At 44.9% G+C, this 25,144-nt stretch overlaps 1 protein-coding gene across 5 annotated transcripts in view; it reads right to left on the bottom strand.

Annotated features, from left to right (window-relative positions):
• Positions 1–25,144, bottom strand: part of SENP6 (SUMO specific peptidase 6) — a 158,142-nt gene that overhangs the window by 34,108 nt on the left and 98,890 nt on the right. For 4 of the 5 annotated variants that reach the window (XM_088471553.1, XM_088471560.1, XM_088471584.1 and 1 more), the window contains 4 exons: positions 18,361–18,480; positions 17,827–17,919; positions 15,154–15,581; positions 3,997–4,097 (listed from right to left, as the gene is read on the bottom strand). In XM_088471553.1, coding sequence (XP_088327679.1) covers positions 3,997–4,097; positions 15,154–15,581; positions 17,827–17,919; positions 18,361–18,480 — 742 coding nt within the window. The remainder of the gene's footprint in view (positions 1–3,996; positions 4,098–15,153; positions 15,582–17,826; positions 17,920–18,360; positions 18,481–25,144) is intronic. The other variant, XM_088471568.1, reaches the window with a different exon arrangement.

Here is a 25,144-nt window from a genome sequence, read left to right as displayed (position 1 = left end):
ATCATAAATGCACTTCGTGTAAATGCAGTACCATTGGAGTAGAAAACCCCCTTAGGTTATCTAGGAAAAAAATGTAGTCTTGAATGCTTAAAAAAGTCTGTCAAACAAATGTTAAGTTTGGCTTCTAAAGAACTTCAATGCCATCTGAGAAGGAGGTTTATGGCCTACACACCTAAAGAAGATGTTTTTAAATGATAAAAACACACAACAAGAAAACATACACTGGAAACATTGTAATACCTTCAATACTACATTATGGTCCCAATGGACTAAAAAGTGATCTCAATGTGTCAACCACTGTAGAAATTCTGTCCTCCTGTAGGATTGCTATACTCTTCTGTACCCCTTCCCCCCACACTTTATTTTAACCCATAATTCAAGCCATCCTATTACCTGTAGCAACAGTACCATTGGAAAGTAGTAGTTGTTGGAATTTCTTATTCTTAAAGCATAGTACATATAAACAATTGATTAAAAAAAATAAAATAAAAAAAAAAATGAATAATTTTTTTCTTCCTCCTCCACTAGGGGGCACAGGGATGACTCTGGGTATAGTCTGGAGAGGAGAGTCTGGGCACCAAATAGTTAATGAAATTACCCACCAGTCCAGGCTCCCTCACCCCTATACCCCGCCCCCAGCCATTGGTCCTCTGTTTTGAGTTTGGAGCCGGCAGGAGCTGGGCACCAGTTTATAGGGGGGCTACTTCAAGTTGAATGATGCGGGTGTATCCGCGCCATTTCCTCAAAAGATAGAGGAAAGAGGGGAAGGGGGGGGGCAGGGATTGTGTTTTCTCTGGCTGCCACAGACCTCTGTGATCCCTTCCTAGATCACTGGGATAGCAAGATTGGTTGTGGGTTGGGTCTTATTGGGCGCACAAGAAGTGTATATTATCAGGTATGGTTCAAAATATAGAAATAATGTTGCCTGAGTGATGTTAAACAATGAGTATTTAATATGAGTGTCTTCCTGGTGAGACAAAAACATATAACATAGATATACAAGCAAAAAATTACTTACTAATATTGGTACATATGCACAATTAAAATAAGATAAAAGTAAAACTATAGCAGTATGACAATATACTTATTATAACAGTTTGCCCAGAAGTGGACAGTTTTGGTGAGGACCAAATAAAGTCGGTTAAAAATCAGGAGGGCGAGTTATTGTTTCTCAAATAGATATGGTATGTTAGATTTCGTTGAAAATCAATAAAACTACGGGGATAACCCTCATTTGTGGGCGGGTGGCAGTTCAAAAGTTTTGTGTTGTTTAAAAGATCCTCTGTTTCTTAGTAATGATGGAGTGAATCTGTATGATGGGCCAGATATAATGTCAACTTGGAATAGGGTCCTCTTGTTTTTACAAGCCCTAGTATTGTTTTCAGGCTTGTATATAGTGGATAACAAGTTGCCAAATAAAGAAATAAGTTTCTTCTTGGTGTGCATGCCTCCTACCTTTTCCCGTCCTTTTGTAGCCGGCAGGTGTGACGGGTTCTTTCCGGGCGTGCAAGTGTTACACACTTGTCTGGCTGTAATTGCAGTGTGTTCCCGTGCTCCATCCTCTGTGCTGGCGGGTTCCCTAGTCAATGAGCTTAGCCAATGAGTGGCTCCTCCATGTGAATTCCAGCCAATGAGCGGCCGCTAATGTTAAGCCGCCGCTGATTGGCTGGCCGCCCGGCACTAAAGATGGCTCAAGCCCAGAGCTGTCAATAGAGTTACTGTAACAATATGCTGTAGCGTCTTGTTACAGTGTGTCCGAGGCCCTATTTGGATTACTGTGGAGAACATCATGGGACAAAAGGTGAGTATTTAATCTTTTTTTACAGGTACTTCCACTGGATACTTTACGTTGAGAAGGGGATGGGAACATCTGGAAGAAGGCGAGTATGTGGGTGTATGTATGGATGTAATAAAACTTTATTTTCACTGTGTGTCTCGTGTTTTTTTTACACATTTCTTTACAGGTGAAATACAGGTACCAGTGGCATCTTAATGCCCCGCATACTGGTACTTGTGGTTCTCCAAGTACCAGCATATGGGGGAGGCTTGCTGGGACCTGCAGTTCTACTATAAAGACAATATTGTTAATTATATTTTTAACACTATACCTACACTATCAACCAGACACCCACCGCCCAGGGGTGGCGGGGTTAGCTCCGGGCTATCAGCCTAGGCCAGGGGTGCCCTGGAGGGGTCCCCAACACCCCAGGGATCCCTGGCCTGGGCTCACTAGCGGTCAGGGCTGATGCTGCGGCTGAGGGGCCCGGTGAAAGGGCGCCCCTGGCTGTGGCATCAGTCCCCCGCTAGAAAGGGTCTGGAGCTGGTTTTAAATATAGAGAGAACCTCACGCTATTTTTTATCTCCCTATATTTAAAACCAGCTCTGTTCCTGTTGCTGGTTCTTAAATGACAGTAGAACCCTACACATTTTTTTCACTGTAATTTTAAGAACCAGGACTGGCTGGCAAGTCCGGGGCTGGTTAGTCTTTTGGAGAGGGGGGTGACCTCACGTAATTTTTTAAAAAATAATTAACCCTACTTAACCAAGTTAAAAAAAACCCCACACAAATCACAATGATTTGTGTATGTTTCAGCCAAACTCGCAGCTCAGGAGGTGAGTGTTTAAAACTTCTATTTCACAGTGAATTTGCTACAATTTCACACGAGATTGAAAACTCGAATCTTAGTAAATTTGCGAGTTGCATCTTTTTCATCTAAAGTACTTCCTAATTTGGCCGATGGTGAGTTTATTCGAGTTTGCAATCTCACATGAGTTTTAACAGTGAAAAAAAAAGAGAACTCACTTCAAACTCTCTCGAGTTCGTCTTTAGTAAATTTGCGAGATGAAAAATAATGCCTAAACTCACGTGAGTTTGCAAACTCGCACAAACTGGACCCTTAGTAAATTTACCCTCATGTATCATCTCCCAATCCTGCACACTTCACTAGGAAGTGGGTGGGATGCGGGAAAACCGCCCACTCTTCTGGGGGTGCAAGGAAAATCCTAATCCTTATACAAGCAATAGGCACACGGCTGGATGTGGATACAGAAGGAGCTTGAGGATTTTTAAATTGCCAATGTCCTAACAGAAAGAAGCTCTGTATCTGCACGGTGCAGTGTTCCCTGAAGGTTGAAAAATATTGGATTTGTAGGTAGATTTCTTTTTCTTACCAGGTACTGAATGCAATACTAAGTTGACCAAGGGCCTAACAATTCACTTTTATTAACAGGGCACCCACTTTATGCTAGTAGTTTGCATGTATCAACCCTTCTGTAGGTAGAAAGAACATGTTACAATATTACTATATTCTGCATAACCGTTCACATACTTGGAAACTAGAAAGATCACTAAACTAGAAAGATCACTAGATTACTCTAATCCCTTCCTGAAGAGCGATAGTGTTTCCTGGATTTTTTTCCCACACCTTTAATTGCCAGGATATTAATCTATTAAACTGAGAATATGGGGTTGTACCTTGAAAAAATTGTCTGCCTTAGTTAAACCTTCATGAAATCTCAGTCTCCACTAACTGTATCAGACCCAGGGGTGTAAATATCAATTATATCAACATTCGTGACACATTTAGCAGGTAATAGTGAAAGGCTTTCTTACTGGTTTATGATGCTAGAGGGGAAACATGTAGGTAGCCATTTCTTCTTTACATTACAGGTAGCGATATATTTATTAAACATATCCTAAAAGTCCATAGACATCATAATAATGGGTGCAGGGCACACAGGCTCCTGGGTCCAGGGGGACCACGCACCGCAAACCCTGCACCCAGAGTATACTTACCTTGTGATTGAGGCACCATCTTCCCAGTGATTTCTTCAGGAAGATGGCGCAATGCAGTGACAGCAGACACTCTGGTACTGCGCTCTATCATGTACATGTGCCGTCATCACAAATATCATTTGGAAGAACAACCCTTATCCCACAATAAAAAAAAAAGAAAAAAAAAAAACAACGACAATAGGATTGAAGAAATTACCTACCAGATTATCTTGATCATCAGAAAAATCTATCAATTCTTCGTCATTTTTCTTCAGATCATCTCCTGAGTCCCTATAGCTTATTTGTATCCTGTGCAAACCATCTGAATAGGATAAAACAAGTATAAATTATGTTACAAGTAGTGATTTGGTGGTTTCTATTACTTCCAAATGGTATGCATTTGTATATATAATTTCTGCACTTCGCTTTAGGTCTCTCTCAAGTCACATAAAATTCAAGACACATAATTGTCATGGTGTAGACAGAGTATAGAAAATCATGACAACATGCACCAAAATATTAAACACATATCAGGAAAAATTAAGTTGCAAGATAAAGCTGACAGCCACCATGTAAGTAGAATTTCAAAACCCTCCTCAAAACAGGACAGATATCCACCATTTCTGACATCTGGGGAAAACGAGTTTGGGTGCAGAACACTTCTATCGGTGGACATCTCCATTAAGACCTTAGTTTCACCCCTTTTTCACAATCTGAGCACCACTGATGTCTTAGACCAATACAAATGTGTCTTACAAAATGAATAATGCCCCCAGTACAAAAACAAATATAACAACAAAAAGGGAGGTAATGCTACCACAAATTAACTGTCCACCACCTCCATATCTCCCAACAATGCACAAGTTTAATAAATGTAATAAGTGGAAGGGAGTTGGGTGCTATTGCTGATAACACTAGACAACAAAAAAATTGTTACTGTCAGCTACTGAGGAAAACCCAGGTGTTCTTGACTAATTTCTGTTAGCGGATTCTGAATCCAAGCTCCAAATTAGCCCATCACATCAGGAACTAAATATATGGGCATCCTACTGTTTTGGGTTTTAAACTTTATACAATAGCTCAGTGACTTCTTTGCCCTTGGGGCAACAGTTAGGGTACACCAAAAACATATGCTTCTTGTGCCTCTGGGACAGTTGTGATGACAACCACTATTATGAGATGAAGGACTGGCCAGCAAGACATGAACACATCATTGGTAGACACAATGTTCTCCACAAGTCCCTAGTACAGATAAGTACCCTTGCTGCTTTGTCGCTTGCGCGGCAAATCGCACCATGCAAGGCGCGAATTGCGTACCTGCAAATGGGTACATGCGCTGCATTCTCTTGCTTATGAATGTTCTTGCTTCACAGGAACGTCTCATGGATAAAAGATATCCCAAATATACTGTAGAAGGATAACTTAAGTAATGTTTTTATTCTATTAAATAATAAAAAAGCAGCAATGGCAAATACAGGACTCTGAAGCAGAGAGCAGCATTAGAGAGCGTGGTAACAAATAGTTAAGGGATCCGCAACATCCCACTTGCATCTGCTATGCTGATGTGTTCCTTGAAGCTTCCAAGTATTCACAACAAAGGATTTTTCTTTTTAATGCCTATTAATTGCGGGCTTTATTAATTAGATCTGTTCCTGTCCCTTAGAACTGGAAGGGATTAATTTATAAGTATAAAGGCCACCATAAATGTGCAATAGATTTGGGCAATTCCCTCATCCCCAGACGCAGGGGTTGGGGCATCGTTGAAATCTCCTTAGTAAGGTTTTTCCCATGACCCTATCTGGCCCAAAGTGTGGTAAACTGGTGACCTGATCAAGTTCCAAGAAAACACAGACACACCAGAACTGTATATTAGATGTGTTTCTCTAATTTTCAATACAAGTTTGACATATTAGAATTATTCAAGAGACCTTTTGTAATAACAGTTGATCAATCGATTAAATAACCGGGAAAAAGGGAGCTGGAATGACGGGTCGCACCAAGGCTAATATCCACGCAGAACTACCCTGTTATTAATATATTTGTAGTAAAATACTCAATCATACAGGGGTGCTACTCAGGGATGAGTATACGAATATCACAACAAGAGAAAGAAAAAGAAAGAATCCCCATAAGAGTGCACTAATTCTTGCCAATATCAACTAAAATATAACTTTTATTAAATCGTTTAAATATCCACAATAGTGGTTATTCAAACGATTTAATAAAAGTTATATTTTAGTTGATATTGGCAAGAATTAGTGCACTCTTATGGGGATTCTTTCTTTTTCTTTCTCTTGTTGTGACCTTTTGTAATAAGATCCAGAAGGTATCGATATGAAAAAGTATACACTTGACCACATTAAATGAGTGTGTGTGCCTGAAGCCTACAGTGCACAGAAATCCCTTAAAAGATTGCACTACAAAATACAAGGCAAAAGCAAACATAATTTTATATACCTGTTAAGCAATACACATAGCCAGTCCACTTATGCTAACCCTTATGGTGTTCAAAAGAGAAAATATCTCAAACATAGTGAGAAGAAAAAATATGAGATATGGTAAGAACTTACCCTTGTTATCTCTATTTCTACGAAGTCCATAGGGTTCCACAGGATACCTTGGGGTATAGGTGTGACGTCAGTCGCTGGGCACCATAGAGTTAAGCTTTTCAGCCTCCCAGGATGCACTAGGGTCCCCCTCCTATACCCCGCCCCCGAGCCAAGGCACCTCAGTTAGTTACCAAGCCATAGGCCGGAGGAGGAGAAGGAAGAGAGAGAACAAAGATCTGGACACATACAAGAATCACATTCTCACCAGAGGGAGACGGAAAACCGGTGACCAGAGCAAAGCCCATCTGCAGCACAGGTGCGACAGGGCGGGAGTCCTGTGGAACCCTATGGACTTCGTAGAAATAGAGATAACAAGGGTAAGTTCTTACCATATCTCATATTTTCTACTTCAGGGTCCATAGGGTATCCACAGGATACCTTGGGGATGTCCCAAAGCAGTATCCTTTAAGGGTGGGGACGCTCCTGTGCAGAAAGGAGAATCCGCCGCCCGAAGGAAGCATCCTGAGAGGCGAAGGTGTCAAACCTGTAATACCTCACGAAGGTATGGACAGAGGACCACGTAGCAGCCTTGCAGATCTGAACTGCCGAGGCACCACGTCGAGCTGCCCACGAAGGACCCACAGACCTAGTGGAATGAGCCTTCAGAGAAGGAGGGACCGGTAGGCCTTCATGAAGATAAGCTTCAGAAATAGCCATACGGATCCAGGCTGCCAAAGTTTGCTTTGAAGCAGGCCAACCCTTTTTACGGAAGCCATAGAGGACAAACAAAGCGTCCGACTTCCTAAACGAAGAAGTGCGGTCAACATAAGTCCTTAAGGCCCGCACAACATCCAAAGAGGCCTCACCCACGGAAAGACCCGGTGAGTTAAAGGCCGGAACAACTATTTCCTCGTTAACATGAAACTGGGAAACAACTTTGGGAAGAAACTCGGGCCGAGTGCGGAGCACTGCCCTGTTCCCATGAAAAACCAAGAAAGGGGGTCTACAAGAAAGAGCCCCTAACTCAGAAACACGTCTGGCCGAAGCAATGGCCAGAAGGAAAACAGTCTTAGCTGTTAGCCATTTAAGATCCACTGAGCCCAGTGGTTCAAACGGCGGTCCTTGGAGAGCCCTCAGGACCACAGCCAAATCCCAAGGCGCCACAGGTGGAACAAAGGGCGGCTGAATGCGGAGAACACCCTACATAAAGGTGCGCACATCCGGGATTGTAGCAATCCTACGGTGAAACCAGACAGATAGGGCCGAAACCTGTACCTTCAAAGAAGCAAGGCGAAGCCCATGATCTAGTCCCGCTTGCAGGAAGGCGAGAATCCGAGACAGACGAAACTCCCGCTGTGCATAACCTCTCTGTCAACACCACTGGAAGAACGTATGCCACATGCGATGGTATATCCTCGCGGAAGACGGTTTCCGAGCTCGTAACAAGGTACGCACCACAGAGCTGGAAAACCCCCGGGACCTCAGCATGGCCGTCTCAACAGCCACGCCGTCAAAGACAGCCGAGTCAGGTCCGGGTGAAGGCAAGGACCCTGAGACAGAAGGTCCGGTCGTAGCGGCAACCGCAGAGGACTGTCCACGGACAGACCCTGAAGGTCTGAGAACCAGTGCCGTCTGGGCCACGCGGGAGCTATCAACAGGAGCGTCCCTCCTTCCTGTTTGAATTTCCGGATTACCCGTGGAAGAAGGGAGACCGGAGGGAACAGGTATGCGAACCGGAACGTCCACCGGACGGACAGAGCATCACCAGAGACGCCCCTTCGTCTCTTGTGCGAGACCCGTACACCGGCAACTTGTTGTTGTGCCGGGACGCCATGAGGTCGATTTCTGGAAGACCCCACCTGTCCACCAGTAGTTGAAAAACGTCCGGGTGCAGGGACCATTCCCCCGGATGAACGTCCTGGCGACTTAGAAAGTCCGCCTCCCAATTTAGCACTCCCGGGATGAAGACCGCTGATATGGCCGGAAGATTGCGCTCCGCCCAAACCAGGATCCGAGAGACCTCTACGAGAGCCACCCGACTGCGAGTTCCTCCTTGCCTGTTTATGTAGGCCACGGTGGTAGCGTTGTCCGACTGGACCTGCACCGGGCGACCCTGGAGAAACCGCTGTGCCTGCTGGAGAGCATTGAAGACCGCACGGAGTTCCAAGATATTTATTGGAAGCTCCGCTTCTGTCGGCGTCCACCTGCCCTGGAACAAGTGTGGACCCGAAACTGCTCCCCAGCCCCGAAGACTGGCGTCCGTTGTCAACAGGACCCAATTTGGAACCCAGAACGGACGTCCCTTGTTGAGGTGGGTCGTCTGTAACCACCACGCAAGGGACAGGCGAACCTCCGGGGTGAGCACAATCGTCCGGGACTTCAGAGACTGAGGCAGCCCGTTCCACTTGGAAAGGATCAGGTGCTGCAGAGGTCTGGAGTGAAACTGGGCGTATTCCACCATGTCGAACACCGACACCATGGAGCCCAGTAACCTCATCGCCGAGTGTAAGGACACCCGGCGGCTGTGCAGGCAACTGCGCACCCTTGACTGTAAAGCAGAGATCTTGTCCTCCGTCACGAAGATCCTTTGCTGTCCCGAGTCCAATAAGGCTCCAAGATGCAGAATCCTCCGAGACGGGATTAGAGTGGACTTCTGCCAGTTGATTAGCCAGCCGTGCCGTTGCAGCAGTGCAATGGTCAGGTCCAAGTGGCGTAACAGGAGCTCTGGAGATCCTGCCACCAATAACAGGTCGTCCAAATACGGCAAAATGCGGACTCCCTGCAGCCGCAGAGAAACCGCCATGACCGCCATCACCTTGGTGAAAACACGTGGTGCTGTTGCCAGGCCAAAAGGTAACGCCCGAAACTGGAAGTGGTCGCTGCGGATTGCAAACCTGAGGAACTGTTGATGGCGCAAAAGAATAGGGACATGCAGGTAAGCGTCCTGTATGTCCAATGACACCATGTAGTCCCCAGGTTCCAGCGCTAGAATGATGGACCGTAGGGTCTCCATCCGAAACTTCGGGACCCGCAAAGACTTGTTGAGTGCTTTGAGGTTGAAAATCGGACGATATGACCCATTGGGTTTCTGTACCAAAAATAGATTTGAATAGAAACCCTGGCCCCTCTGGGAGAATGGAACAGGCACTATAACTCCAGCCTGGAGCATAGTGTGCAATACCTTCCGCAGCTCCGTAGCCTTGTTCCGGTCTGATGGTAGACCCGTGGTGAAGAATCGAGCCGGGGGTCTGTGCCGGAAGGAGAGGGCGTATCCGTGGGAAACCACCTCCAGAACCCAAGTGTCTGTTGTAGTGGTCGACCAACACTGGGCGAACTGTAGCAGGCGGCCTCCCACCCTAGGATCCCCCAAAGGGAGGCCCGGACCGTCAGGCCGCAGGCTTGTCATCTGGCTTGGGGGCCGGACGTCTGGTACTCCATGCCTGCTTCCGGGGCTTGACCGATTTCTTAGGGCCAGCCTGTCGAGGAAACGACTGTGGTTTGGGCCTGCCCTGGGCCCTAGATGACCGAAAGGACGATGGTCCAGAACCAGAAGGAGCAGCGGCCGACGGGAGACAAGCAGATTTGGCTGCCGCCAGCGTGGCCACAATCTTATCCAGATCCGGACCGAAGAGAACTTCTCCGGTAAACGGCAACGCTTCCAGACCTTTCTTGGAATCTGCGTCCGCCTTCCAGGATCGCAGCCACAAGGTGCGACGAGCAGCTACCGCTGCTGAAGAAATTCTAGACACCAGAGTACTAATGTCTAGAGCCGCCTCGTTGATGTAGGTGGCCTTATCACGGAGATTGCCAATCAACTCCGCCTGTTCGGCCGGACAGTCGGATTCAAAAGAAGCCTCTAATGAATCCGCCCAGCGCTCCATCGCTCTGGCAACCCAGCAAATGGCCATAGCCGGCCGTGCTGCAAGGGAATAAGCGGACTTCAGGCAGATTTCTACCTTGCGGTCCGTAGCATCCTTAAGGGAGGACATGGATGGCATCGGCAATGTGGCACTACGGACAAGACGGGTCACGTGAGAATCCACCTGTGGAGGGGATTCCCACTTAGCAAAATAATTATCCGCGAACGGATAAGCCACCGCCAGGCGTCTCTGCGGCTGGTATCTTTTGCCAGGTTGTTTCCACGCCTCCTCTAAATGGTCCACCAACTGACCCGAAAGAGGAAAGACTGTGGCATCGCCCTTCACATCTTTGAAAAAGGCATACTTAGATTTAGCCGCTGGGGGAACTTCGTCCTCAATCACCAAGGCTGTGCGGACCGCCCGAATAAGTCCAGGAATATATACTTTGGACTTCGCATCAGCGTCCTTAGTATGGAGAGGTTCCTGATCGTAAGGATCCAGAATCTCCCCATCATCAGACGTCCCTTCGTCATCCTCATAAGGAGCGGACAGAGACGCCACCGGCCTTTTATGAGGCCGCATCACAGACTCCCCTTGCAACACATCCGACAAGTGCTATACAGAACTCGTCAGGGAGTTAACCCACGCTGGCTCCTGAGAACCCGGGAGCGGGGAAATAGGGAGACTGTGGGGTACCACCAATTGTCGTGGGAACCCCTGCATGGGTGACGACACCACAGACTGCTGGGACAAACCCATCGGAGTAAACGCGGGCTGCGGAGCTAACTGGCCCACTAAAGCTGTTAACGCCTGAGCGAAACAAGCCCAGGGCGGCTCCTGTACCGGTGCTGTAACCGTAATAGGCCGCGCCATGGACAAACACTGCCGGCAAAGGCTCTCCGCGCTACCCTCCCCCTCCGCTAACGGTACTTTGCACGTGGTACACTGTAGCCGGAGGGGAAAATCACTTTCAGACATGATGGCACCACGTATGTGACCTCTCTCACCAATTAAGTATTAAATAGGCGAGAGACCACCCTGCAGCACCGCACCACAAGGGCTTTAGCAGAAAGAACAGGGACAGTAATAAAGCTGACAGTTTAGAGAAGAAAAGTTACAGGCAGCGCTAGCACAGTCACATACAATGCAGAGAAATAACAATTCCTGCACTAACAGCGCTGATCACTCAACTACACAGACACAGGGCCTGGTAGGACACAGCGCTGCATACACAGACCTGAGCCACAGCGGAGGAGAGGTATGCAGGGGGACCCAGACCACGATGCTTCCGTCCAGCGTTTCCAGCAGCGTTCACCATGCGTTCTGGAGAAGATGGCCGCCAAGGAGCAGAGAGGAGGCTGGCCTGGGGGAGGAGCGCTGCCACAGGACCAGTCGGCAGCATGCAGAGAGGGCTGTGTGCAGCGGGGGAGGCGCCGGCTGTGAGACAGGGAAGGCGCGCTCCCCTGGCATGCATTTAACCCCTGGGACGCCGCAGCGCTACCGCTCTGCTGCGGTCCGCTGTCCCAGGGGGTAGTGGAAAGCGCAGGTTGGTCGCCTGGCTCCACGCTGCAGCCAGTCCCCAGGGAGCCCCCTGCCTGGGGACTTAGGACCATGTGACCAGCGGGGACCCACCGCGGGACCCCGCTGCTTACCTTTGTCCCCCTTGGAGCCGGCCATGGTCCGGAACATCTGGGGTCACCGCTAGCTGTGACCCCAGATGCTCACCAGCATCCCTGGATCGGTACCGGCGTTCTGGTACCGGCGGGGGTGTAGGGAAGACAGCATGGACGTCAGGACTGACTGTCCATGCTGTACATCCAGATGTGCAGCCACAGCTGCACTGAAGAAAGCTTCAGGGGCTCTTCTAGCCCCCACTCCGACAGGTGCACCCGACGCCGGCCGGGCACCAAACTAAACTGAGGTGCCTTGGCTCGGGGGCGGGGTATAGGAGGGGGACCCTAGTGCATCCTGGGAGGCTGAAAAGCTTAACTCTATGGTGCCCAGCGACTGACGTCACACCTATACCCCAAGGTATCCTGTGGATACCCTATGGACCCTGAAGTAGAAAAAAGCACTAGACAATTTAACAGAAATGTACTTCAAAGACTGTACTTTTAGTTTAATGGGTGGTAAATAAGACTGTTCAATTGTAAAGCATGATTTTGAATTGCAAAAGAGAGAAACTGAAGCTAGCTAGAGTAGACGTACAGAGGATTTCAGTTACAGGCAACTAGCAAATATACAAAGAAAACTGTACAGTAATTGGGTAACCACCTCAACTGGATAGCAATGGAAATGCACAGTTTTCTCTAAAAGTATTAAAATGTATACTAAAAAACTGCAAAACAAAAATAGAATGCTGAGATAAACACAAAAAAAAATATAGCAAAACAATCTGTTGACATTAGATTCAAAACAATATATCGTGAAACCACTAACGTTGCCCTATAAACATGTTCTTTGATAATAGATTATCATCAATCGGATCGATATGTATGACCCCGGACCTCAGCCTGGCGGATGAAATCCCGACGGCGGAAGATGAAGATCCCGACTGAGGTGAGTAACTACCCTAACCCTCTCATCTCCCCCCCTAACCCTCCCTTAGGGGCAGTGGCAGGCTGGGCCGGGGGGCAGGGTGCCATGTGCCCCCCAGGGGGCACTACAAGGGAGGAGACTACTACTGGGGGCACAACAAGGGGAGGAGACTACTACTGGGGGCACAACAAGGGGGAGAGCACTACTGGGGGCACAACAAGGGGGAGAGCACTACTGGGGGCACTACAAGGGGGAGAGCACTACTGGGGGCACTACAAGGGGGAGAGCACTACTGGGGGCACTACAAGGGGGAGAGCACTACTGGGGGCACTACAAGGGGGAGAGCACTACTGGGGGCACTACAAGGGGGAGAGCACTACTGGGGGCACTACAAGGGGGAGAGCACTACTGGGGGCACTACAAGGGGGAGAGCACTACAAGGGGGAGAGCACTACTGGGGGCACTACAAGGGGGAGAGCACTACTGGGGGCACTACAAGGGGGAGAGCACTACTGGGGGCACTACAAGGGGGAGAGCACTACTGGGGGCACTACAAGGGGGAGAGCACTACTGGGGGCACTACAAGGGGGAGAGCACTACTGGGGGCACTACAAGGGGGAGAGCACTACTGGGGGCACTACAAGGGGGAGAGCACTACTGGGGGCACTACAAGCGGGTGGGACTACTACTGGGGGCATTACAAAGGGGGGACTACTACTGGGGGCACTACAAGGGGGGAGAGCACTACTGGGGGCACTACAAGGGGGGGGGGGGACTACTACTGGGGGCACTGCATAGGGGCTACCACTACTGGGGGCACTATATAAGGGGCTTACTACTGGGGGCACAAGGGGCACTGCACAGGGGAGACCACTACTGGGGACACTATATAAGAAGCTTACTACTGGGGGCACAAGGGGCACTGCACAGGACAGGGAGGACCACTACTGGGGGCACTGCATAGGAGGATCACTACTGGTGGCCTGTATAAGGGGGTCCTCTCCTGGGGCACAGGGGGCACTGCATATGGGCACCACTACAGGGGGCTGCACCATATCTTTATTTTTACTTTACATTCATTCCATATGGACCCGCCTCCTCCCTGGAACACTTGAGGGGGGGGGGGGGGGGGGGGGGAGTGCCTAAGCACGCACGTGCTCCGGGCACCCTAGCTACATGCTACTCCTCTGCCAGGGCCGCCTGCATGCATTTGTCCCCCAGGCTAAAAGTTGCCAGCCAGCCCCTGCTTAGGGGTGCCTAACGCTAACCTCCCCCCAGGGGTGCCTAAACATGATAGCCCCCTTCCCAGAACCGTAGATCTAACCCTCCCGGGGGGGAGTGGAGGGGGGGGGGTGCCTAGTCCTAACCTGCTCCTAGCCTAACCCTAACCCTCACGGAGGGAAGACTAAACCTAAGTCCCCCCGGGGAGACCCTAAACCTATCCATCCCCCCACACGGCTGTCCGCTCCAGACGCCCGGCTTACCTACGATCGATATGCTGGTTGTTGGGCCAAAGAGAAATGTCGGTATTTAGACGCCTATCATTAGTCCCATGCCGGGATTTCACTGTCGGGAAGCCGTTGGTCGGCATTTCGAGCACCGGCTTCCTGCCTACAGACCCAATATCAACACCAACGTGAACAGAAAAATGCACAAGTGAACCCTACACAGTACAAAATAAAGTACATGATGGTAATCAGCCTTGAATGGGATAGTCCTAAATAGGATGGAATCTTAAGAAGGATAAACCTTCATAAACCCTGTATAGGGATCAAATTCACTTGTTTTGGGTCTTGGTAGATAATAAGCACATATATTCTGGCTCCCAAATTCTATGGTTTCTTTGGTAAGCCTATAGGAGATGTGACCCCCTTTCCCCTGTACAATAAGCATTCAGGTAACGGGTGAACACAAACACAGAATTAGTGCAGAGACAGATAAGAAAATTTAATGATACAAAGGCAATCACATTTAAAACACAAAAAAAACTCCACTCCACACTCTGGCTTAGAAAGGCACACAAACTCCTTCCACATGTCTTAGGTGGTTGAAAGACCAAGCAAACCACAGTTCTAGATCCTCAGTTTGCTGCAAGGAGCATCACTTGATGAAGGACGACCTAGTTAAGTCTGAAGCTAGTTAAGCATGTGGTTTGTGGACTCCATACAGCAACTTATTGGAACTTCTCATCCAGTAATGCACCTTGCGCGAATCTAGGTTTATCCTACTGAAGATTCCATCCTATTAAAAGAACTATCCCATTCAAGGGTGTTTACTATTACTTACCTTATTTTGGACTGTGTAGGGTTCAGAAGAGTATATCTGTGTTCCCATGGGTATGGATATTATTCTTTTATCAAAGAACATGTTTATAGGAGAGTGCTAATCATTTTGTAGGACACTGAAATAGCATTTTGTGCGTTCTACTTACCAATATGCTTTAATGAAGTATTACATTCGTTGGATATTCCATTTACATTTTTAGGACTACAGTCTGTTTGTGGAAACGGAGATTTAAGAGACTTATCTTCTTCTTGGAAGCTTTGATCGCTTCTTCTAGGGCTGTTCCTTACTACACAATAACTTTGTCTATTAACAGGAGAGTCGCTTTTACCAACCCCAGGGCTTGTGTCATCTGGAGGAAGTGTTTGTTTTTTTTGGGGTGTTTTTTTAATAGGTGATTTAGAAGAAGAGCCTTGTAAACATGTCTGCAAATCACCCGGAGGAATAGAGGTCCTGCTATAGTCTCCGTGTGTCATGGCAGCTTCTGGAGCACCTGTTCCTTGGTAGTAAGGGTTTGGATTATACACTGGTTCTTCGAGGCCAGGAAAACAGATTACTGCTAAAAACCAATGGGCACTATAAAAAAAAAAGAAACAGCACAATAAGAAAAAAACAAATACACACAAAGAAAATGGACTACCAGATTGTGTATACTTTTTACTTTAAACAAATCCTTTGGAAAAATATTACAGAGTTCTAATATGTCTGGGTAAATTTTTGCACAAAGTCTCAATAAACAGTTATTTGATTATATTTGTAATAGTTGTTTTTTTACTTTCAAAGGCACATCAACATTTCATGCTGGGGGAATCATGCTAAGCGGTGTCTAAAGCATCACTTAAGAGATAAATAGTTACCTACTTGCTGCACAAAACCCCACCTAGGATCATAACAGAACTGTTGTCGTGGAAGTTTATTTAAGGTGTAAGCAAATTAAATATTTGGTGTGTTGTAACCCATGTATTTAAATTAAATATATATATCTATCTAGAAAGTAGGATGGGTGGATGAATGGATAGAGTAGCTCCTCCTCTGTGAGCCTGTCTTCCGTTCTTCAAGTTATCACACCAACCAGACACTGGCTGTGCATGCACACCATTGCGTTGTCCAGCGGGTAAAGTTTGCGTCTTTAAACTTTACCAATGGCTAGTGTAATTGTGTTGTATTTGTTTAGGTAAGGGGGCGGAGGGGTTAGGGAGGTGCAGGTACTCAGTGTGTAGAATATGACTGGAAAGTAGGCAAATGCTTTGCATGCTATGTCCGATGTGCATGTGTGCAACACAAAGCGATGACATAAATTTTATCAGTAATTGATTTTATTATATAGATTATCCTGAGAGAGATATGGAGTTCCCAACAATAAATAAGCAAACACAAGTATACATTGCTAAAGGCTTGTTTTGGACTCAGATTTAAATACTAGCTTCTGCCCCTCAGAACAAAGCAACCATGTCCACCACGTCACTTCATTTTATAATTCAATTTAGTATGGGAAACTAGAATTGATGGATTCATCTTTATCTCTTACTTATGACACAGCTATATCTGGATTCAATTGTATGGTTACGTGTTTTAATTTTTCTTGCAGACTAAATTTTAGGGTACAGTACATTTAGTGCCAGGTCTGCACAAATTAACCAACAAGTACATCGGCCCCAAACCACATAAGATATAAACTTTGTGCAACTGGGGAACACAACAATAGTTTGGGTACTGGATCTTCTATATATTTGGAGATCTAAACTTGCCAGTGTTACAGTGTTTGTATTTATGATAAACAGTTCTATTAATAAAACCATTCCTACTGAATTACTCAAACCTACAGTGTTTAAAAACTTATTTTTTAAGACAGAGAAATAATCTAAAAGCTGCAATATAGGACCGTAAAATAAACTTTTGCAAAGAAAAGGCTATACAAACCGTTACTGCAATGTTTCCCAAACTCTGTCCTCAAAGCACACTAACAGTTCAGGTTGAGCAAAGACTGTTAAATCAAAATGATTAAGGTATTAAGTCACCTGTGCTCTAGCATAGATATCCTTAAAACATGGATTGTCAGGGTTCCTTGAAGACAGAGAGCCCAATTCAGAGGTGGACACAAATAGCTTCCCAGCTGTGAATACGTAAGCAGTGCGCTTTGAAAATATGCAAATTTTGCAGTCGTTTAGTTTTGTATCGAGACGTCCACCGACTGCTTCTCAAGTCTACCGCTTGTGTTCAAGGAAACAACCATCGGATGCACACCAGTTGATAATCAACAATCTGAGCAACCTTATGGTCCTGCAGAATGGCTGTGGTAACTGAGATTCCGGAGCCATATTTACTGCGTATGGGATCATAGTCGCAAAGTGAGACACTCCCCCGAAATAGTCGCCACTCTCCCTTTACCTTCCGCAAATGCTACATGTCAATCCCATCGCGTCCAAATCCTAGTTGTGACCTCCAACGGTAATGAAACTTCCCGCACGTGTAGTGCAACGCGTGCACATGCAGAGATCACCAATAATTGCTCAACTGTGAAAACATCGCCACTGTGCCCCCCTCTGGATCAGGCCAGAGTTTGGGAAACACTGCGCTAATGTGTAGTCTAAATTATAATTAATTTGGAAAAAATAAATAAACGCTCTTGAAAACAAACATACACTGCAATCCAAGAATGAACTATGCTTCTTATTGTCAGTGTACCTGTTGGAAATGAAACATTATAGAACAGAGCTGAGTTTTTACAGTCTGGCAACTTATGCTTTACTTTGCAGTATTTATTTATATGGAAATGAGCATGCAAAATAGTTTGTAATTTGCATTTCTAGATTTTACATACGCTTCATTAAGTGGAACAAAAATGAAGTCTTTTTGAAAGATATCCACATGCCGAGTCCATGTTTTAACTCTTCCATGTCTCCTTTGCTGCAATCTATGGAAAAAAATATATATTTAAAGCTAGACGTGCCACATTGTTAACTTCATCTGTATTGTTATTTTGAAATAAAAAATAATACATTATGGTCATGTGAGCATGGTGGCAGTCATACAATAAAATGTCTCTCTTTCCAAAATTAACTTTGCTAACTTGTTTTGAGTCAGTATTATATGACTGTTAATGGGGCCAATGTTGCTTATACTGTAAAATGCAGAGGTCAAAAGTTCCATTGCCATCTAAGGACAATAGTGCCAAACGGTGCTTTTACTGTAATCACAGACCTTCACCTAGGAAACAAGGAGCAGTCCACCATACATTAGATATTGTAGTTATAAAGTCTATGTCAAGAGTATAAAGTTATGTAGACATTAAAAGACTGCATAGAGAATATCATGACTCATGATCCAGCTAATCAGTAGGCCTATTTGTACTCACGTTAAGTTAGCAGTATCCTGAAGATTCCTCCTCTCTCTTTGATTTAGGCGCTTATAGAAGAAAGAACTAAAAATATGAATTTTATCTGCCTTTTCTCTGAGTTTCTCAAGCACTAAATACCTGGTAAAAAAAAGAAATAAATAATTGTGAGCACATTGATGACAACTACAAATTTTCAGAAATAATATGACTGTGTGCCATTTACTTTGCCATTTTCCACCTTAGGCTAGGACTGAGCATCTGTACACCAATATTAAACAGAAAGCATTAGGGAAACAGAAAAAGAAACCTTCCTACAGTAGCTTACCACATAGTTCTGAGGAAAAAAAAAATGAAATAAATTCTCTCCCCATTTAAAAGTCCAGCAACACTAACATAATATTGTTAGCCATGCAGCACCTCATTTGGCTAGTTCGCAGAGGCCAGTGCTACTTACTTTGTACGGTTTTAGTTTTGTCACCCTGAGCCCAGTCCCAGTGCGGTAACTGGCCAGGAACTCTAATTGACTCAACAAGCAACAGTCATTCCTACTAACTATAATGCTGGCTGTACCAAATTCCTGAAAGTGAGATTGGAAAATGCACCCATAAACATTGACTCCATTGCCAGATTCCATATATCCATTCACCAATTTTAATAGATGTCAAACACGACCAGCGGGTGCGAGCACCATAGGTCATTTTTGACATTAAACTGCCCAATTTGTGCCCGACTTTCAAACGATTGAATGATAACTACGTTGTTATTCAATTGCCTGTTAAAAATCGGGTAGTGTTTACGCACCATAACACAATAGAATTTCTCTTAACACTGAATTAGCCTTTGCATGGATTATAAAATAATTTCTAAGGAAAATAAAGTGTAAGCCTGTTCCGGGATATATTCTGGTGGAAGAACCAGGATTGGAAGAGGAACTAAATGTGAGAGGAGAAATAGAGGTAGTCACATTAACAACCACAGTGGACATGAGAAAAGAATAAAAAGGAACAAGAGACCTTGTCAACAGGGATGTGGGAGAGAAGTTCAACTGTGACATCCAGGAAAACATGGCCGATAGATAGCCTGAAGAGAAAAGACAGGGGGCAGAAAGGGAAATGTGTGTATTACTGGCCTACAGGTGATATTGGAGACCGAAGGAGGGGGATGTGCTCACCAAGGGAAAGGTGTAAAGGGAGAAAAGGGCCAAGGACAGACCTCTGAAGGATACAAACAAGAAGTGGAAGAGACAAGGGGGTAGAGGTAGGAATGGAGACAAACAGAATTTGGACAAGTAGGTGGTGAACCAGATGAGTGCTGAGTCTTATGGAGCAGAGGAGGAGGAGGAGGTCAACATTGTACTATGCGGCAATGAGGTCAATTACAACAAGAATAGAAAAGTGACCCTTGGATTTGGCAATTCAATCATTGGTAAACTGAGTGCCAGTGGAATGGAGATCAAAAGCTGGAATGAAGTGCATCTATGTGGATGCCTAACCGAGCCAAACTAATAATTTTACAATTAACATAGAACAATCTAATTAAACAAATTTGAGGAACAGGGAGATTGAGAAGAGGGAAGACTCCTTTAGAGAAAAGTTAAGCAACAACTGGTGCATCTTGAGTATAAACAAGAGATTCAAACCAAATAGTCAGATGGAAACATCAATAATATTTGAGTTTGTTTTTCTTTTTGAAGAAAGACTTTCAAACCAGTTAATTTATAGGGAAAGATGAATAAATTTAAGAGAATAGATAAAATGAAGGAGGGATACTTAGAAATCACAAGGCAAATACTCTTTAAAGCTGCCATTGAGATGGCCTTTATTAGTTCCATATATTGACTAATACTATGTGGTAAGATCCAAAATACAGTAGCAAATGTCTACACCCAAAGCCAACAGCCTCTTCTGTCAGGGCGCAACTGTAGATAATGAATAAATAAATTTGTCAATGGTTCTCAGCATTAGGTACAGTCAGGGTTGTTTGAAAATACAGGTTGAGTCACCCATATCCAAAATGCTTGGGACCAAGGGTATTTTGGATATCGGAATATTCTGTAATTTGGCATATTTGCATACCATATTAAAATGTCTTAGGAATAGGGCCCAAATCTAAACACAGAATGCATTTATGATTCATATACACCTTGTACACACAGCCTGAAGGTCATTTTATACAATTATAATAATTTTGTGGCTCAAACAAAGCATGTGCACATTGAACCATCAAAAAGCAAAGGTTTCATTATCACAGTCATGCTAAAAATATTCCGTATTTCGGAATATTTGGATATGGGAGACTCAACCTGTACTGAGGAACACTTCCATATATGTGGATGCAGGGAGTGATTTTAAAGAGGTCCATAAAGTTGAACCTAATTGGTCTTTCCAAATTATGAAAATATATGAGTCAGAGCTAAACCTGATGTGATTTTAGCGTGGGACTAGGAGGTTATGCAAAAAGTTATAATGCATACAAATTGCTTTGTTTCTAGGGAGACAAATTCATAATAAAGTATCTAATGAGTTATTCTAATCCAATGAGGAAAGAAATACAGATTACCTTTTACCGTAATGGTGTACTTGTAGAACGTTTAGACCACCAATCATATGAAATGCGTGTACTGATGATGATGACGGGGAATGTCCCCGAAACGTTGAATTAAAGCACCAGTTTTTTCCTTGCTGCACCAGTCCTGGAGTGCTGCTTATTTCCTTGGAGTCTATAGTAGTGGTCAAGCACCTCGGAGTATATACGCACATACATACACGCACATATACATACATACACCAGGGCTCGACAAATTTTTGTAATATCTAGGAGCCATCTTAAAAGTTTAGGAGCCAGACCATCGTCCATTATCAAAATTATGAAAGCTTGTATAGACCACCACACATGCCCCCCAACCCAGCAGTAAGTCCCCTGTAATAGTGCTCCCAGTAGTAAGCCCCCTGTAATAGTGCCCCCCAGTAGGAAGCCCTTGAAATAGTGCCCCCCAGTACTAAGCCCCCTAATAGTACCCCCAGTACTAAGCCCCCTAATAGTACCCCCAGTACTAGTGCCCCCAGTAGTAAGGCCCCTGCAATAGTGCCCCCAGTACTAAGCCTTAGGCCAGGATCCTGCATCCGCTGCTCAGGAGTGAGCTGCGGGGAGTCGCGTGGCCGCTGGTAGAATGGTGCTTCTCTGCGGCAGCGAGGGGCAGGGCTCGCCTTGGAAATCCCGGTCGCCAGGATTAAAATCTTAGTTGCCATGGCGACCTGGCACCCGGGCTTAATCGAGCCCTGATATACACACACACACACACACATATACCACGGGATGTCAAATACAGATGACATAGCAGGATTGAGGGAGATTAGTCTACCACAGGGAGAACAATTGCATCTTACTGACTCTAAGGCAGAAAGTATATTATTTCAAGCCAAACTACAGGATGCATCAGGCTCGGATACAGTGGAACAAATTGTGGCACAACTGGTCAGACTAAAGAAAAAAGAGGTTGATTTCTATCTCCACGGTGTGTCTCTATCGGATTACTATAGAGATAAAAAAATTCCCCGTGGATTTCGGATACGAAATATACCAACTATTGGTTGCCACAACCCCGAGTTTTGCCGACACTGGGCGGCTGTTTTAAACAAATGCTCTTATGATTTAATATTATTGGTTATAGAAGAATCAAGACGAGAGTTATCTCTGATTAAGGAGAAGATTGACAACTTTGAAACTATACATCTTACGAATATCAAATCTGATACCACACAAGATTGGTACAAAAAACTACAGGATCAGATTGACAAGTACAGGGCTGATCTGGTACAGTATAAAAAAAAATTAAAATTTCAAACAGTCCTCAGGGACTACGCAGAGTTGAAAGTATACAGTTGGGCATATAACAGTGGCCCCAACCAGGACAGAAAACCCAAATTCCGGAAACCTAGGAGATTCGCTTTGGACACAGAACAGTCTAGTACTGCAGCTTCATCTAGTGAAACAGAATGTGTCGATTCAGCCAAGGCCATCGCTACCAGCAGGCCCCCTTTAGGAGTTGCCACACGAGCAACACTGGATCTCACCAGAGAACCCGCACCAGGCGCGGAGGTGAATGGGCGAGGCAGACGAAGAAGAATATACAATCCGAGACGGTAGTATTCAATCTCTCTTCACGTACCTTGACGGACACTGAGCTTAAAGTATTGAATCGAGGACTATCATTTGTCCCTACCAAAGATTTTCATATTTTTCAAAACAAGGTGGATCTAATTAAATTTGATCGTCGCATTAAACTTAAAGAATTCTTTGGCTCATCAGCTTCAACTAAAGATCCTTGCCCTGTACAGAAAAAAAAATCTTCTTTTGTTCCTTTTTCAGCCAACACCAACATTAAATGTTTTACCAACTATATGGACAACATCATTGGGAATTAAAAACATAATCAGGTTAAAAGAGCAAATCTTTCTCATCTGGAAAAACAGGCGTTGAACAACCTGGGCTCGTATCAGGACATTGTTATTCGTCCCGCTGACAAGGGTGGGGGAATTGTGGTGCAGGATCTAACTCTCTACAAAAAAGAGGTTTACAGACAGCTTAATGACACCTCAGTTTATGAAATCTTGTTGGAAGACCCCACACCATTGTTTAAGAAAGAGCTTGATGCACTATTATCTCAAGCGGTATTGGATAACATAATCAACCAATACACCAGAGAAGCACTGGTCCAACCCCATCCTAAGATCCCGATGCTATACACCATCCCCAAATTACATAAAAATGCCACCTCTCCAGCGGGGAGGCCTATAATATCAGCACGTGATTCGCTTTTTTATAGTATTTCGCAATACTTAGACTATTTTTTACAGCCTCTTATTCAGAAAGAAAAACCTTTCCTTAAGGATACGACATCATTCATCCTCAAATTGCAAGCACTATCACCTCTCCAAGAACCACATTTAATGTGCACCATTGATGTCTCTAGTCTCTATACGAGTATTCCCCAAGTGGAAGGAATAGAAGCTGTTCGTAGATATATTCTACGTCAAGTTGACTATAAAGGTCCACAGATTGATTTTGTTTTTCAGTTGCTTACATGGACGCTTACTCGTAACTATTTTTTGTTTGATGGTAAGATCTATTTACAACGCTCAGGGTGTGCCATGGGATCATGTGTAGCCCTGAGTTTTGCGAATATATATATGTTGGCCATAGAGGAAGATTTCTTTTTTTCAGATCCCATCATTGTGCAATCGATTTCTGGTTATTGTCGATACATTGACGATATATTCCTCGTATGAAAAGGTAGCCAGGATAATTTCGATACACTAATATCCAACATTAACAAACGTGACTGCCCCATTAAGCTCACATCAGAAAGCAGCTACACTGCAGTACATTTCTTAGATGTTTCTATTGAACTCCGTCATGACGGCAGTATCCATACTTCAATGTATTACAAGGACACGGATAGGAATACTTTCCTATCTTATGACAGTCAACATCCTAAATCATTGAAAAGAGGTCTACCATTTTCTCAATTCATGAGGGTGGTAAGGATCTGCAGTGATCCATGTGATGTTAGGATACAGATTCAAAGTATGATGATGAAGTTTCTCAAAAGGGGTTATCACCATTCTACTCTAATAAAAGCACGAGATTGTGCATTGTCTGTGAGCCGCAAAATGGCTTTAGAGTCAACTTCTATTAAGGAGCATGACAATCGTATTGTTTGGACACAAACATACACAGAGGGTAGTAATACCCTGATGCAAATTGCCAAACAGTTCTGGCCCTTAGTATCCACAGACAACCAAATCCCAGCATTACGGGGTAATTCCATTTAGCCTTCTTTTAGAAGGGGTAGGAACATCAGGGACATCGTGATGCACAATGACATTAGTCAATTGTCAGCAAATAAGACAAGTCATTTTCTTACACGGAAACCCGGTAACTATAAATGTATCTGATGTACCACATGTAGCTTCCTTGAAATAGGGGATACTTTTACCCACCCAAGATCGGGTAAAAAATACAAGATTAAACATGCATTAACTTGCTCCAGCAAGTATGTAATCTACTACATCAGATGCCCCTGTAGTATGCTATATATTGGTAAGACCACACGCCAACTAAAGGAACGCATGGCTATGCGTCGTTCCAGTATTAGGATGGCCTTAGAGGGCAAGAGTAGCGACCAACCTGTCGCACGACATTTTCTTCAACATCAACACAATTTGTCCAGTATCCGGTACAAAATGATAGATTGGGTATCCCCTAGCAGTAGAGGGGGGGACAGAGGGCGCATTCTTCTGCAAAAAGAGGCTAAATGGATCCATACACTTCAAACGGTGCATCCTATGGGCCTCAATGAAAATCTATCCCTTACCTGTTTTTTATAATTGATCCTAGATGTTTCCACATTACATTAGAGACTGCTATTGTTTTGGTATTAGGTATTATATGTAGCAGCAGATGAGATCACCTTTGCTATTGATTCTATATTTCCATGTTATGCTGATACAGCGTTTTACTGGTTACTTGTCATATACCAGTTCTTTTATTATATTGCATGCAGTGCAACATTAGTACATTTGTTTGTAATGTTCCCCTGTCTAACTAACAGTTCGCTCCTTCCTGCAGATGTCCTGCGTTATTGTTTTATGGTTGTTATGGTGATGGCACGAGTGTTTAGGCCACGCCCCCTCAGCCTACACGCACGCTGGTGTGCCTCTTTGCATGACGTCATCAGCAGGAGCCGCGGTGACCGTGGAGGTGATGGACACATTGGGTGAGTGATAACCCATATATATAT

This window comes from Taudactylus pleione, unplaced genomic scaffold, assembly GCF_031769625.1.
Source record: "Taudactylus pleione unplaced genomic scaffold, aTauple2 ptg000015l, whole genome shotgun sequence".
NCBI lineage: Eukaryota > Metazoa > Chordata > Amphibia > Anura > Myobatrachidae > Taudactylus > Taudactylus pleione.
Note: the sequence above shows the minus strand (reverse complement) of the source record. Positions and strands in the feature narration are given on the sequence as shown.